Genomic DNA, 17,205 nt, shown 5'->3' on the forward strand with positions numbered 1-17,205 from the left:
CACCACCGATGACATCAGGACCCTGATAGACAACGGAGAAACCACGGCCCTCATCCTCCTGAACCTGTCAGCCGCCTTCGACAAGGTCCGACACTGCATACTACGAACACGCCGCCATGACGCCAGGATCCAAGAGAAGGCCCTGGACTCGACCACCTCTTTCCTCTCCGGCAGAACACAGAGCGTCCGCCTCCCCCCGTTCCGCTCCGAAGCCACCGAGATCATCTGTGGCGTACCCCAGGGCTCATCCCTCAGCCCAACGCTGTTCAACATCTACATGGCACCGCTCGTTAACGTCGTCCGACTGCACGGCCTGAACATCATCTCCTACGCCAACGACACACAGCTGATCCTCTCCCTCACCAAGGACCCCCACACTGCCAAAACCAACCTCCACAAAGGAGTGAAGGCCGTCGCCGAATGGATGAGGAACACCCGACTGAAGCTGAACTCGGACAAGATGGAAGTCCTCATAATCGGATCCACCCCTTCAGCCTGGAATGACTCCTGGTGGCCGACAGCACTGGGAACAGCTCCAACACTCACCGACCATGCACGCAACCTAGGGGTCATCCTCAAATTCACCCTCTCCATGACTAAGCAGGTCAATGCAGTCTCTTCCTTCTGCTTCAACACCCTCTGCATGCTTCACAAGAGCTACAAGTGGATCTCCACCGAAACGAGAAGAACGGTCACCCAGGCCCTCGTCAGCAGCAGGTTGGACTACGGAAACGCCCTCTTTGCAGGAGCCTCTGCTAAACTCCTGAAACGGCTTCAGCGCGTCCAGAATGCCTCTGCACGCCTGGTCCTCGACATCACTCGCCGCAGCCACATCGCATCCCACCTGAGAGACCTGCACGGGCTCCCCGTCGACAAGAGGATAACCTTCAAGCTCCTCACCCATGCACACAAGGCACTCCACAACACCAGGCCAGCGTACCTCAACAGCCGACTCAGCTTTTACACCCCCACCCGCCAGCTTCACTACGTCGACCTCGCTCTTGCCACAGTCCACCGCATCCGAAGAGCGACCTCAGGTAGCAAATCATTCTCCCACCTCGCCGCCAACCTACGGCAGAGCCAAGACCTGCTGACCTTCAGAAGACTCCCTCAAGACCTGGCTTTTCGAGCAGAAGCAGCATTCCCCACCACCCAGCGCCTTGAGACCCTCACGGGTAAATAGTTTGCTTTACAAATGCTATGATTGATTGAAAAATTCATTATAATTTATGTACATTAAATGTACTTTGTCACAACCTGGTTTTTGTTTCTTCACTTTGCCACATTATATGCTTAAATAATTGTATTACATTATTGCAATGTTCTTGAGAAAGACATGATGTCAGTCATTCACAAACCTGCAAAAATGAGCGAACAGAATTTTGCATTTAAATTGTTTTTGTAGCATTATTGTACAAAGGGCACTCAAGCAATCAAAGCAGACAGTGGTGGCACCTTGAGGGAGTGATGCGGGCGGTGGGGCAGGGCGGAGGAGGGCCAGGGTGGGGGGTAGTAAACACGAGCATACGGCCGAACGGAGTTATGTAAATAAATAAATATAATGAATTTCATTGCGCGTGCTGCATCGCCATTTGGCGTTGTAGCGCGCACAATGTAATTTGTTTTATTTATTTAGTTATTTACTTAACTCCGTTCGGCCGTGTGCCAGAGTTTACTATCCCCCACCCTGCGCTTCCCCCGCCCACCACCTCCCTCAAGGAGCTGCAACTGAAAGCAGAAAAGATTTTTCTCTATGCATAAAACAAAAGAAAAATGGAAGCTCATTCAGTGCGTTGTTCCATTGTCCGGAGCTGCACAACACCCATCTGGATTTACAGAACCTTGTGTCTATTGATACAGCATTGAATGAAACTCAAATGCAAGTTTTTCTCAAACCTTTTGCTACAGAGTGTGTATACATCACATAGATCACTGGAAAGAAGATTGCTAATGAGGGGCCAGATGGATGAAATGATTTTGTGGTTGAAAACCCTGCAATTTCCAAAATAATAGTGTTTGCAACCCCAAAATGATATTTTTCAACTTACTATGCCCCTTTTGTGATTCAGAAAGACATTTCCAAATTTCAAAAGGGGCTTACAGACTCATTCTGAATTGCAATTAGGAATGGGTGTGTAAGGGGCATTTACAATTAGGAAGTGGTGTGAAAGAGTGTCCCTTCCTAATTGCCTATTGAAATGAGATGCATTAATAGTTTGTGACGGTAATTGTGGTTGCAAATCATGGAAAAGTTGATGACTCCTCAAAGGAGGTGTTAACTGATGCACAAAGGGGAACATGTCCCCATTATGGGAAAGCAAAGGTAAAGATGGTGAGCTGCTGTCTTCTTGCTTGCCATCGCATGTGAATTTGTAGCCAATCTCAGTGGATCGTAACATTCCTAGTAATTATATTTTTAGCAAGTCATTCTGCAAAACCGATGATTGAAGATTTTACAATAAAACCTATTAGTACATTGCAAACAGGTTGCATACGGGCGGAGCACAATTTGTGAACACTATTTTCTAACTTTGGTAAATAGCACATAGGGCTGTACATTTTAATCATTGGCAAAGTAACACTCACTTAACTTTTGATTGTTTTAGATAACAATGGAAAATGTGCAAAATATCCAGTAGACTGTACCAGCCATCAAACAGATTTTGATATTTGAAACCCAGAACCATAAAAATCATGAATTGCATATCACATAGTGACCTGCGGCCACATTCGTGCAGACAAGCCACGTAGCAACTGCTGTGACTCAAAACCAGTTCAGCTTTAACCACCTGGATAGGGATTGATTTTTTAATTCCAACAATGACTTCTAGGACCGCCATTTCACAACCACAATAGCTTTATGTTTATCTTTTCTAGTAACTGGGGTGTAACCATGCAAAAAGGGGCACTTCCCTACAGCCCGTATTACCCAATTTCTACTTTTTATTTATAATAGACTCATTATTAACCCAAAATCTATTTCTAAATTTGATTTGTCTGCCTCCCAACTATGTTGTTCATGTTTCACTTACAATTGTACTTTAATGCATCTAGTTTATTATTTTACTGAGGTATCTAAGTTTTGGAAAAGTATTTGATCAAAGTGTTTCAAGATATTTCAATGTAACATATCATTACTCAGTCAAAATGTTATCCTAGGATCTATGTCAGCTGATTTCGAACATCTTTTTTATTGCATTTGCTTTTAAAGTTATAGTCTCCTGTTGGGAAGATGCTAAGTTATCTGAGTTAACATGGTGGAATTTTATCTGTGACAAACATAGAATATGTACTGTCTCTTCAATATCATTATGTCATGAAATTAAATCAGAGTCATAATAGTTACCCTTTACTACTTATCTACTATCCTTGCACCAGCCGCGGGCGGTAGTGGGAGTACCGGCCGGGCGGTGATGTGGGGAGGGGAGGGGCAGGGTGGGGGGTAGTAATGTATGGATTACGGACTTTAACAGGTAAGTAAACATAAAAATAAATAAAACGAATTTCGTTGCTTGCACTGCATCACAAAATGCGATGCAGTGCAAGCAACGAAATTCGTTTTATTTATTTTTATGTTTACTTACCTGTTAAAGTCCGTAATCCATACATTACTACCCCCCACCCTGCCCCTCCCCCTCCCCACATCACCGCCTGGCCGGTACTCCCACTACCGGCCGCGGCTGCCTTGCACTCATCGTTACCTTAACTAGTTATATTTCTTTCTTTTGTACATTCCCTCTTAATTCTTTTCCCAATATTTTCCTACTCTCTTCTTTCTTTCTCTCTTCTTTCTTCTTCCATTTCCATCTCCTCCTTCTTTTTAAATAAAACGAATCTTCTTTCCTATTTCATGGTTTTTATTGTCCTTCCCATATCTTACAAGTTGTAAACCTTTGATTGGTAACCATTATATTACAATGTTACACCTGTTTTTATAAGTGTTCTTGTTCTATATATCCTCAGTAAAAAACACATAACGAAAACAAAAAGAACTCACACTGCCACTGGGGCAGAGAGTTGTTGCTACTGCCTTTGAATAGAGGATCTCCAACTATAGCAAGAATTAATCGGGGTATGGCGTTATTACTTTATTGGAAATTAAATTTCAGAAATTCTCCAGCTCACATGTTTTTATATAAACAATCCATACTTCCTGAGAGTTCTACTTTTTCACTTTTTATTTTCCCATACACATTGTCCAGAATAGCATTATGTCCTCTTTAAACTCCGAAGGTTAAGAATGTACACAGGCAGCCCCCTTTCTATTCTGAACAGATGACACCCAGACATTTAAAAAACAGCGCAGATGACAACCCAAAAGGCATTTTACAAACCTGGAAGGCACTATCAGGTGCAACATGAGACAGGATTCATGTGCATACACAGGACCAGGGGCGGCTCCTCTGAGATAGAAGCTTCATTCATATGGTGGTGATCTTAATCAACTTCGAAGAAAGCATACTTTATAGGATGTATTTCCAGGAAAATTGACAATAAATGAACAAATAATGTAAGGTTAATACAGGTGGAGGAGCGTCACCCACCTGCTGAAAGTCAGCAGGGGTAAAGGACAAAAGTGAAATGATAATACATGTTTTTTTTATTATAATTGTATTTTTCGTCCTGCTGGCTGCAACTTCTGCTGAGGGAGGGGCGTGGCCACCCACACTGACGCACTGCCAAGTGTACATGACGGTTTGGACGGCCCCAGAGCACTTAACCTTTCTCCACCTAGCTGTGTTGTATAGCTGGGTGGAGAAACCAACACAAGCTTCCAGTCTACGTCTGAGCCTTACCCGAGGCGCTCAGACCAATCCCAGTGCTGCTCATATACTGGGAATAGTATTATCAGCATATGAGCAGTGCTGTCGTGCGCAGTGTACAGCAGTTCCCATGGTACGCGAGGATCAGGAGCAAGGTACGTGCAATTTTTTTTATTTATAATTGTTTTTTGGGGTTTGTGTTCCCCCATCCACGCCCCTGTCTCACCACTTACACAATATGAGTGGCTGCTACCACACAGGACAGCCCTCTTCTAGAAGGCTTTCAGCCTTTTTGTTTTGTGAGTCACACTGGGGAAGAATGCTGATTTTGCTCTGAGGCAAGAGGCCCTAACATTACGTTGACCTACATCTTTTTTGAGCATTTCATCTACATGATTGCACCATGAAAGAGTGAGCAATTGGGGCAATTTGGTCTATTATGGTATCATTATATAATATGTCTACTTTTAATAGGTGATTTCCTCTGGTCAGCCAATGAGCATGGCCTGTTTCTCATCATGATGCCTTTTGCTGGATGTGCGTTCATCCTCTTTCAGGCACATGCATCATAGTTGGCTTTTGCGATTTCTTAATTGCGCTTTTTAAGGAATCGCAATTAAGAAATCGCAAAAGCCTATGCATGAAGGAATCGCTGAAAAATGTGTGATTTCTAAACATTCTTTAATTGTGACTCGCAAATTGCGAGTCGCAATTAAGGAATACCTCCCCATTCATTCCTATGGGCCTAGAGGCCCATAGGAATGAATGGGAAGACATTCTCAATTTGCGATTAGCAATTAGCGAATCGCAAATTGAGAATGCAATTTCAAGGGTGCAGGGGTGTCCAACGGACACCCTGTTGCACCCCTGAAATTAATCAGCGCACATTTGTTGTGCACACACATGCACTAAGGGCATGTGTGTTCCCAACATGAAACTTTGAAAAATGCACAAAAGTGCATTTTTCAAAGTTTTTGCAAATTACCATGAAGTTCAACTCTATGGTAATTTGCTCCCCCAAATTGCGAAATCGCTAATTTTAAAACTTTCATGCATTGCATTTAAGTAATCGCAAAATGCGATTCCTTAAATGTAATCGCAATTTGAGAACTTGCAAATATTTGCGAATTCTCAAATTGCGAGGGCCTTCACCCTTGATGCATCCCATAAGCTAATTTTGCGATCGCAAACGGCAGATTTTTGCTAATTGCACTATTTGCGATCGCAAAAGGCTTTGATGCATGTGCCCCCTAATGCTATAAAGTTATTGGTGCGAATGACAATGTTTGAAGAATTAAGTTGAATTTCAGTGGCTGTCCTGTGGCCTGGGCATGGTGGTGAATCAATTCACCAGCAGCTGACTGCAAATACTTTCCACAGAGGTGTATGGATTTACATTAAAAGTGACAGCCAAAAGCTGTGCACCTTATAAAAGTAAACTTTGGTTTGTAGTGGTTTATACCCTGATAGCTCACTTTGCGTCATGTGTGATTTCGTGTGAGGCAGTGTCACATATGTTTTACGCTCTTGTAATCTAGCATGTCTTTTTAGAATCACCCTGTTGTATTTCTGGAGCTCAAAATACGTTAGTTGATCAGGCCTTGAAAGTTGCCAAAACAAGCATTCTAACTTTTTTGTTGCAGTTTGGCATAGGTGTGCAAGTTATGTAAACCATTAAAACTCACCTCATAGAAAGGATCTTGGTTGTAGCTTTCAATAAAAACCGTTGACATAAGCGCCTAATTTGAGCCAGCGTCTGCCAGTGTAAGGCACCGGCACCTTTTTCTAAACACCAACAAATATTTATACACCATATGGTGGGCCTGTGGGCCTATTTTTGTTTTGCAGAATTCCTCAATGGTGATGTGATTTACTTTTTTTAAAGTAGTACATAGGTATGACTCGTCACTAGCATTTGTCAGCTTTGGAGCTGAGATGGCTATAGGTGCCTTGCACTCACGAAAAAATACTTTGGGCTTTGGCACTTCATTTTTTATTAAATTAAGCACTGCTTGACATCCTGATATCCACTATATTTATGATGTCTTACAATTTATGGTAAAACACATTGATTAAAATAAATTACTTTTATGTAGTTGGATTCCATTTAGTGCAGCCCAATCTCTCTGTGGAGGCTGGGGAAAGTGTTAAGGATAGAGTGTAAAGATCCGTTAATCATAGAACTGATGCTTTTTACATATTGTATAGGATTTTTTTTAATTCACTTACATAATGTGTTTTTTTTTATATTGAAATGGCTGTGCAAACAATAGGGAATTTGACTGGACAAAGTTGAATAATCAATGTGTTTCATTCTGTTGTCTAATTTTGCATTTGTGTTTGAAAAGCACACCTTGGGGCCGATTATGATCGCGGACGGACTTGAGCCTGTCTGCGACCACTGAGGAGGAGGGAACGTCCGCAAGGGCTGCAGCGTTCCCTCCGAGCAGATTAGGATGTGACCGCCAGGGTGGCGGTCACATCCTCTATCTTTAACATTGTGGCGGGTGCAGCTTCAAGCTGCACCCGCCGCAAGGTTAAAAATGCATGCATCGCATTTGCATGCACAAAGCGGCAGGCACCGCAGGGGGGTACCATAGGTACCCCCCCATGTGCACCCCCCACCCCCCCTTCACCCAGGGGGCCTGCAACGGGCCCCTGAAGTGAAAGTCCGTATGCTTTTCCACGGCGGAAAAGCCGCCGCGGAAAAGCATCTCTTTTACACCATCCTAATATAGCTGGCGGTGTCTGATAGACACCGCCAGCCATGTTAGAGCTTTTCCGCCGCGGTCGGAAGGCGACCGCGGCGGAAAAGCTGTGGACGGAATGCCAGACCCACCAGCCATCCTAATGTGGCGGTGGGTCTTTCGAGGCTCCGCAGCGGTTTCCCCGCATCCTCTGGGCCGGCGGTGGCTTCCGCCGGCCCGGAGGATGCGGGAAAACCATGATCATAATCGGCCCCATAGTTTTATTTGCTACATGACAGTCATTAGACCATAAAAATACCATGCTAAGATTTTACCAACCCACGCCACGAATAATATCGCTTAATAAATTTAAATTGTTTACAAAATGAAACCACTTGCAAAACGTGAAACACAAACAAAGAATCATGGGGGGAGATGGGGAGAGACTCCCCGACATTGTGTTCACAAATGTAGCAAAATCAGCTGATGCGTTGGAAGTTTCTGCAAGTAGCAAAAAATTAGAGATAGGGAAGGGGTAACAATGCTACAGATCTAAAATTACTTTCCTCCAACTGTGATGTATTTACAAAGAGCGCTATGCAAGACAAAATGGCGTCGGTGTATACATTATGAAAGCTAAAGGTACTAAGCACTTTGGAACCAAGTGATGCATATTAAATCGGTTTTTCACACATACTCTCTGCTGGTGGAAGGCTGTGACTGTCTGTAGTACTGTTGTCCTCTTCTCTCTTCATTGGGACAGGAGCAGCAAAGGAATGATCCTCCCAGCATGGTGAGGCTGGCAGAGGCCCAGCCGACAAACAAAGCTGACCCAAATTCATACCTACAGTACAACAAAAAGCAACATTAGTTTACTACAATAGTTTCAAGTTTATTTATTTATGATAACGGAACTCAATTGAGGTCCACATAATAATTCAACAAACAGAAAAAGACGATAAAATTCCATAAGAGAAAGTGCATAATATCAATTTGTCAATATAGCGACAAAAAACATTTAAAATAATGGAACAATTTAAAACAAAACATTTTATTTGGCGGGTTAAACATTGCTTCAATAAAATCAGAGTCTGTAAAGATACCCATTTGAAGACACATAGGTCTTAACCATTTGCGTCTAAAAACCATGAGTGCCGGACAGACAAAAATGACATGATACACGTCCTGGGAATTTAAATTACAAAAATCGCAAATATCGGAGCGGCCATACCATTTAGACAGAAGACAATTCAAAGGGAATAAATTATGCCTTAGCAATAAGGTAAATCGTCGGCCTCCATGAGGGAGATTCCAGGATATATATAGCTGAGGTTTTTTCATTTGACAAAAGCTATTAGTAAGAAATATTCCTCTCTTCAATTTACTCGCCCCTCTGTCTATTCTATAGCCTAGCTCCCAAGAAGCCGACTTCAATTGTGCTGCGGATAGTGAGAAAAGGTCTAATTCATCTAACTGTAATAATACAACTGCCTGTCGAAAGTTCCTTACAATTGAAGAATAAACATTAAAGGTACCTAATAGTTCATGCACCACACTCGCAACTGCCTGGGCCCAGGAACTACGTAGACCGAATTCCAGTCTCAAAGAGGACGTAGAATTCGCTGTACTTACAGAGGTGAGGTTGCGTAATATTTTTCCTTCAGTTGAATCTAAAAAATTCCAACTTGTCATATCCACTGTTTCTAGTCCGTATGTGAGGGAAGCGGGAATTTTTGCTCGGAATACCTCGAGCAAAATGGAAAAGTGCCTTCTGCCTGTCGCCTTATAGAGAGAAACTAGACTCTTTCCTTGAACAAGGGCTTTCCTGCTATTGTTCTCAATATGGGCTGTGTCACTTAAACTACTCGTGACAACTTTTCCGAGGAAAGGGTAAGATTTCACTACTTCTAGTCTTTCCCCTCCAACAGACCAGCAGTAATTATCATATTTAGGTTTTTTCCTTCCCCGGAAACACATTATTTTACTTTTTGAAATGTTTATTTTTAGGAAATGGGTCTCAGCGTATGTATTTAGGGCATATAAGCGACCATTCAAGCCTTTTGGGGTAAGGTCCAAAATTAAAATGTCATCCGCGTACATTAGGCATACTATTGGAGTTCCCCCTAAAACTGGAGCAATGCCACTGCCGGATAGCAATAAGGCCTGGGGGAGATCAGCTGTTTATAGTGAGAACAAAAGGGGAGCCAATAAGCATCCTTGTTTAAGTCCATTAATCGTAGGAATAACCCTAGAAAGACCTCTCTCCCCTCCCATTAATACTCTGCACCAAGTGTCTGTATGTAGGGCAATAACTAACCTTAATAAACTTGAGGGCATCCCTAGATCAGATAACTTCCTCCACAGCAGAGATCTGTCCACCTTATCAAAGGCCGTAGAGAAGTCAATAAAAGCACCATATACACCTCCTCCACGGACTTTGATATATTTTTCTGTTAAAACCTGGAGTGCAGTAAGATTGTCTAGGGTACCGTGTTGTTTTCTAAAGCCAGTCTGCTCAAGTGGTAGTATTTCTGTCGAGGATACCCAGTCATTTAGAGAATTAAGTAAGCATTTGGCGAAAACCTTACCGATGGCATCTAAGAGGGCGATTTGTCGGTAGTTTTGGGGTGAATCTCTTGCCCCCTTTTTAAAGAGGGGGACCAATAAACTTCCCTTCCAAGATTGCGGAACAATGCCTTTGGTGAAGCAAAGTCTAAAGACTGGATATAACATTTTTCCCCATAAAATACTATGAGATTTTAGCACAGAGATTGGGACTTCATCAGGGCCCATTGCACCGGATGTGCGCAGACTCTTAATGGCGGAAACAATTTCCAATTCGGATGGAGGTCCATAAGGTAACAAATCGTCCTGTAGCTTACCTGGGTCAAACATCACATCATTGCCACTATATAGATGCTGAATGAAGTCAACCCAAGACTGCTCATTAATAGATATCGGCAAGGGTCTAGACCTTTGCCTACATCCTTCTCCGATTAATGACCAGAAAGTCTTAACCTGCCCACTTCTGGATGCCTCACGGAGTTTAACCCATAGGGCATCTTCTTTCTCTCGTTTTAATCTGGCCTTAATTTTATTTCTCCTTCTTCTTAAGAGAGTTATCCTTTGATTGCGTTCGGGTATATGGGAGAGATACTGATCCCTAACCAATTTATTTATTTCTATGTTTAAATAACGAAGGTCAGAAGGGGTTTTTGGAGTTATTCTCCCGGGAGGGGACTTTTTTGCTTTAGATTGTAAAGTATGTAGAAAGGAAACGAAACACAGTAGTTCATTCCCTTCCCAAAGGTGTAAGTTCTCTACTGTGTATTCCAATATCCTGACTAAGCTTTTAATAGCCCCTGGGTGCCAATAACAAATCCCTTTTTTAGTATTAAGATTCAATAAGTTTTCCCCGATATTCCATGCTTCCCTTTGGAATGGTATTACATTTAATTTGACAGACAAGACATTATGATCACTGAGATCAGTGATAAGTACAGTCAAATCCTTCAAAGAACTAAAAAAGGAGCTATCTACTATCATATAATCAAGGATCGAGCCACCATTCCTTGATTTATGAGTACAATGAGCGGGACTATCTGAGGGAAGCCTACCATTAATTATAATACAATCTACTTCGGATAAACTCTCCAAGATTATTTTCCCTCTTTTATTAGTTTTAATATTCTCTGGGAATACAGCTTCTGGTATCAGGAGTGTTTCCTCCTTTAGCTTATTCCTGAATAAATCCAGGGCACTATTGGATATTTTACCATTTAAATCTCCCAATAATAAAATATGAGGGGGAGACTTAGATTCCTGAAGATTCTGTATAAAAGAACAAATAGTCTTTATACCAGTATTATAACATAAATCTGGTGGTATATAGGCATTTATTAGCACAAATGAGTTCTGATGGACATCCTTAGCTGAGTTCGTCAGAGTTATTACCTGAAATAATTTATTCGGATCCATATAATGAGAATAATTCCAATTAATTTTGTTGGACAATAAACAAGCTAGCCCTCCCTTCGCACGCCCTCTCGTAGAAGGGGTGGCTCTACCCTCTAATACATAAAAATCTTTTACCCCCGGGAATTTCCCCGCCAACCAAGTTTCCTGCAAACAGATCACATCTGCCTCTATAGATTGCAGAAATAACAACTTCTCTTGGCTCTGTGATAGTCCAGCAATATTCCACGATAATATTTTTAATTCAGCGTTAAAAATGGGAATTCATTCTTGAGGAGAGGCCGGATTTATTTGATAAGATTGCAGGGAGCCAATTCCACTCCAAATCGGCGTCCTTTGCCATAATTTGTTTTATAGCCTGAGGGTTATTTATAACCACCTGTCGCTCATTTTTTTAGTATACATATTTTTAATTCCTCAGGCATTACAAAGGATCCATCTGAAGGACCGGAATTTATACCCTGAAACAATGCCATTTTTTGGGGGTTTTTACTTCCTATTTTAACCTGAAAGAAAGGGACAACATCAATCCCCCTTATTTGAAGTTCCTCAGCCCGTTGGAGAACATAATTTGCTACCAATTTGGAGTAGAATTTTGCCCGTGCTATCTTTCCACCCTCTACATTTATTAGTGTTATTGTATCCAAGTCTACAGATTGGATTAGTTTTAAACTCTCTATTTCACCAAAACATTTAACCAATGCGGATCTATTTAGAATAAGATCTGGGTCAAAAAGAGGTATAAAATCTAGAAAGAGGATGTCCACATTTTCTCTATTCTTGGGTACCATCTTTGAGGCATTTTCAATTACGGCCACATCTAAGAAGGGAATAGCCAAAGGATTCAGGATTGATTTAGTTTTGGATCAGGAATTGGTTGTGGATTTGGATCATTCACCATTTTAATCTGCTCATCAGAACATGACTGACTTAAATTAAGCAGAGAATCATGTTGTATCTCTGTAGGAATCAACTTTGTGAATCCCACTGGGTTATACAACAAATTAGATTCAGAGACCTCTGGGTTAGAGTTTTCCATAGAGGGCTCTTGATCGCAATCAAAGGTAATTTTCCTTTGCCTTTTTTGATAAAATCTACGGTGCGGTTTTCTTTTTTTGCCTCTTTGTTTTTTTGGTACTGCTATTATAGGTTTTTTCTCCTTTATCGGAGAGACCTTATTCAGAGAAACGGTAGGGGTAGGGGTTTCTTTATTTATTTGAGAAATAAAGATAGGAAAAATGGGAGGAGGAATCGTAGTCAAATTATCATCTGAAATCGTCAAGGCCTCAACCTCCTGGTCAATAAGGGCTACACAATTACCATTAGTAGGATACTCATTCCTATTTTTGGGAGGTTCGGAAATAACCGCTGTGTGAGTCTGTATTTTAACCAGAGGATCTAAAACTGCGGCCGGTAGTAATTCCTCATTTACTTCCTTACTGGGATTTTTTGTTGGAGTAACTATTTTTAAAGGTGTAACAACTTCTGATCCTTTTTTATGACCCAGAAGCGCCTTTAGAATTAGGGTTACTGTATCAAATACATTATCCGACCCACTAACTAGTTTTTCCAGAAGCTGTAGGATAGACGAGATGAGTTGCTCTAGCGAAATTAGGGATTTAGATATTACGTTATCGTTACTTGGATACATGTTAAGGGGATCCTCATTTCGTATGAGAACGGGGCTAGAGAAGGAATTCACTTGAGAAATAGCGAACTCAGAATTTTTAGAGGGAGTACTACTAAAAAGATGTAACCTGGGGGTTGCTGCTATGTCTTGTGTAATAATAGGATTCTGTACTTTAAATAATTGCTTCTGGGACTCTAGGTTTATATCAGGTAAAGTGAAGTCCTCAGGAAAGAAGTTTGCAGAAGGTAATGTATCAGGATGGGTTTTTTGGTCTGCCTTAAGAGGAAGAAGGGAATTATCTGCTCTAGCCGCTGTAGAAGAGGCATAGATGTTACCTAAATCTGCTGCATTAACAGTTTTAGCTTGATTTTCACATAAATACACAACGTCTCCCATTTGGTTCTTATAAGATAACTCGTCTGTAAGGGGCAGGGCAGCTATACCAGATAAAGTACTATCACCTTTAGTAACAACAGAATCCCACACCTGCTCTTTGTTGTTAATATCTTCAACATGGCCCTCCGGCACTACTTTGTCCTTTCCCTTATCCCATAGAGAATAAAGTTGACATTTGCTTTTTAGTTGTAAAGCTGACCCATCTCTATTCCGTAAGGGGTTGGATTTAGTCTTGGAGCAGACTCTACCAACTAATACTCTTCCTGATCTTAATTTTTTTGTCGTCATTATTAACTAGGAAGAAAATAAAATGTAACATTTAAATAGGATAAAATAAAAACTGTGTAGCCTACAAGCCAATAACTTTGAACAGAAGAGCACAGAGAGTCGAAAATGAGAAGGACTAGAGGGGTATGGCCCAGCCTAGCCTCAATCGGCCCCTGTCGGTCTCAGTCGGTCCCGCCCTTGTCCCAGGCTTCTCCCGGCTAGCTAGGCTATTGCATTTAAGTAGTTAGTGTGAGGGGGGAGGAACTTGCAGGGAGAGCGGCCCAGGTGCTGGCTATTGGGACTGGCGGGCGCTCCTGGGACTTGAAGTCCTGCACCCGCTACTCGCTCGCAGCCCTGCACGAACAAACACCCACAAACACAACCTTATGCGTCGGGTAACAGGCTCCTCAAGAAGCTTCGCCAGTAATGTTATAGATCAATGCCCCACACGAAGCAGGACCCGCAAAGCGGGATCCGCAAGCAGTGGCGTCAGAAGCAGGGAAAAATCTGCGTCTCACTGTCCCAGCGTGAGCACAGAGGTAAAATGGTCCAACAGGTATCCAATAGCAAAAGTCTATAAAGAGACGATGGTGGGGAGGAGCTTGCAGGGAGAGCGGCCCAGGTGCTGGCTATTGGGACTGGCGGGCGCTCCTGGGACTTGAAGTCCTGCGCCCGCTACTCGCTCGCAGCCCTGCACGAACAAACACCCACTAACACAACCTTATGCGTCGGGTAACAGGCTCCTCAAGAAGCTTCGCCAGTAATGTTATAGATCAATGCCCCACACGAAGCGGGACCCGCGAAGCGGGTTCCGCGAGCAGTGGCGTCAGAAGCAGGGAAAAATCAGCGTCTCACTGTCCCAGCGTGAGCACAGAGGTAAAATGATTCCTACTCCGTGTGTCACTACTTCAATGCACCCACCGCCGGGCAGCCGTCGTAGCTGTCGTAGCTGTAATTTGATAGTAGTGTGGGAGGCAGATAAGCACAACTGCAAGGCCCCTCTAATGGTTGCGTAGGTGGCGTGCCTTTGAGTCCTGTAGTATCCTATGTGGTCTTTTTAGAGCCCCCTTGGGATTCCTTAAGTTCTCCCTGGGGTGCTTCTTTTAGGCTAATGGGCTGTGGGTACTCACGGAGGGCTGTTGGTCTTCTGTCCAGCTCCGCTGTCCGCAAGGGTCCCGCCGCTCTGACCCTCCAGCTGTCAGCTCGGCGTCCTCACTTGCTCTCTGCTCACTGCGGTGAAAACCCGGAACGGAATCCAATGCTTTACCCACAGATAGTTTAAGAAAATAGCCTGCGGCTCCCGCCCTAAAAAAAAAAAAAAAACAATCTATGGCTCCTCGCAGCACCAAGACGTACCTGGCGGCTCCAGGGGCGAAGACAGTGGCCAGCGGCTCCTGCCGCAAGAGAAACCCCCCTGCGGCTCCCCACAACGCGCCAAGAGATGTTTGGCTGCACCGGCCGCGCTCAAACCTGTCTGTCTGGCCGCAAGAAAAGTGCCCAGCGGCTCCGGCCGCAGAGAGAGCAGCCCAGCGGCTCCCCGCCGCTCAAAGTAACTTTTGGCAGCTCTGGCCGCGCTCTAAGTTGACCAGCGGCTCCGGCCGCGAGAAAAAGACGCCCAGCGGCTCCGGCCCAGAGAGAACAACCCAACGGCTCTCCGCCGCGTTTTGGCGTCCCAGGCTGCCCGGCCGCTCTCAAAAAATGACTGGCGGCTCCGGCCGCAGGTAAAGCGCCTAGCGGCTTCGGATGCGGGCTCCGGCCGTAGAGAAACTGCCCAGCGGCTCCGGCTCCGGTCTTGAGAGCGGAGTGTAGCTCTCTCACGGCTCTCGCTCGGCTCTTGCTCAGCTCAGCTGCTCTCAAACAGTAGTAAATCGAACAAACCACTTTCCTTAGCGACATTCCTTTCAAAATCATAAAACTTTTTTTCATAAGAATATTTCTTCTGCTTGTATTCTGACATTATTCTTAAAACTTACACATTCCATTACTACTTTTTAAAGCAAATGTTCTGTTTTTTGAAAGTCAGCTAGTCGAGAATCAAATTCATAGCTGCGAGCCAGATGTTCATCAGAGTTCCTACTTCTATTATTATTTGGCCTTCCCTCTTTCCAAGGGAAGGCCAAACAAACAATGCGTTATTAAAGTAAGAGTAATAAGAGCTTATCCGTATTTCCTTATATCTTTCCCTTTGAGAAATGACGATGACATTAATCTGAATACATTTTGTATTTCTCACTGACCTAGCAACACTTTACCTGCTTACATCTGCCTTAATTTTCAATGTGTATACTTCTTTCTACGTTCCTCCTGCTGTGGCCCCTACAAGGCTTGCATAAGTATCTGATCAAAGTAGAGAATTTATCCTGTCCGTACCTCAAAATATGGAGAGGTGTGACATACTTAAATAATGTATGTGTTATGTAAATATGGGAAAGATAAATATACAGTGGTTTGACTAAAACCATCCCAAAAACATGTTTCCGCGCAACTCTCTGTCGTACGGTTTCCTTAATGCACTTTCAACCTGACACAACACAAACAATACCCTCTCTGCATAGCAACCAACACTGAAAATGTCTTTCTCGAGCCCCGATCTACTTCTTGGAGCTATGTATGCGCCTCATCAAATTTCTAAAAAAACTAAAAATGCTGAAATTCAAGAGCGAGCCCATGTTCATGCAGAATTGTTTCCAGTGTGACAACCATGTCGCCCAAGACACATAAAAAAGCACCTTAATATAAGACCCTTTATCACGAGAGAAAATCGGATGCTGTTTATCTAGTTTACTTCCACATTTCCAATCTCACCACGAGTCATGTAAGCCCATGAAAGTAAAATTGTGAAACAGCTCCTGTAAAATAGAGATCGGATAAGCCACTTCCTCAATGCAAATCTCCCCCAACTTATTCAGTGTTATGCTTCTTCACGAATTTCATACCTTAATAAATACTATATCCTTAGTAGCACATCTCAGACGTTTGTGACTTTGATACCTACAACAGGGTTACCATCAATGAAAGGTTGAATAAGATCTCCAGTCTCACTGGCGTTTGCTGTTATCACATTCCGAAAGTTGATCATAAAATATTACAGGAGAAGATGTTGCCCTAGTTTGTATGTTTTAACTATATTTTGTGGTGTCAGCACACAAATTCCCAGTCACAGTCCACAGTCATATCTTGTAAAAAGAGATGAACACCATATTTCAAATAAGAATTTCTTAATGGGCTGTTGTGCCTACTTGGAAGCCAACATATATCGGTACAGCCCTCAGGTGTAAGAGGGATGACAGAGAGACAAAAGAAGAAGCATTACTCAAAACAAAACCATTTTATTGCTCTGGCCAGAGCAGCATCCCCTAGGCACACTTTGACTAGACAGCTCAAACATGTCCTACACCACAGGCAGTGTACAGAACCGAAAAAGAACTGTGTCTGCTTATCCAATCCCTTCACTATGCCGAGTTTATAACCGACATCACAGTGCCAC

The 17,205-nt window shown here is 43.0% G+C and overlaps 1 protein-coding gene across 1 annotated transcript in view; it reads right to left on the reverse strand.

The window, feature by feature from the left end:
* Positions 1–17,205, reverse strand: part of CLDN19 (claudin 19) — a 196,576-nt gene that overhangs the window by 13,233 nt on the left and 166,138 nt on the right. The window contains exon 4 of the mRNA XM_078642992.1: positions 8,148–8,294. Coding sequence (XP_078499118.1) covers positions 8,148–8,294 — 147 coding nt within the window. The remainder of the gene's footprint in view (positions 1–8,147; positions 8,295–17,205) is intronic.

The sequence above is a fragment of the Lissotriton helveticus genome, chromosome 5_1 (assembly GCF_964261635.1).
Source record: "Lissotriton helveticus chromosome 5_1, aLisHel1.1, whole genome shotgun sequence".
NCBI lineage: Eukaryota > Metazoa > Chordata > Amphibia > Caudata > Salamandridae > Lissotriton > Lissotriton helveticus.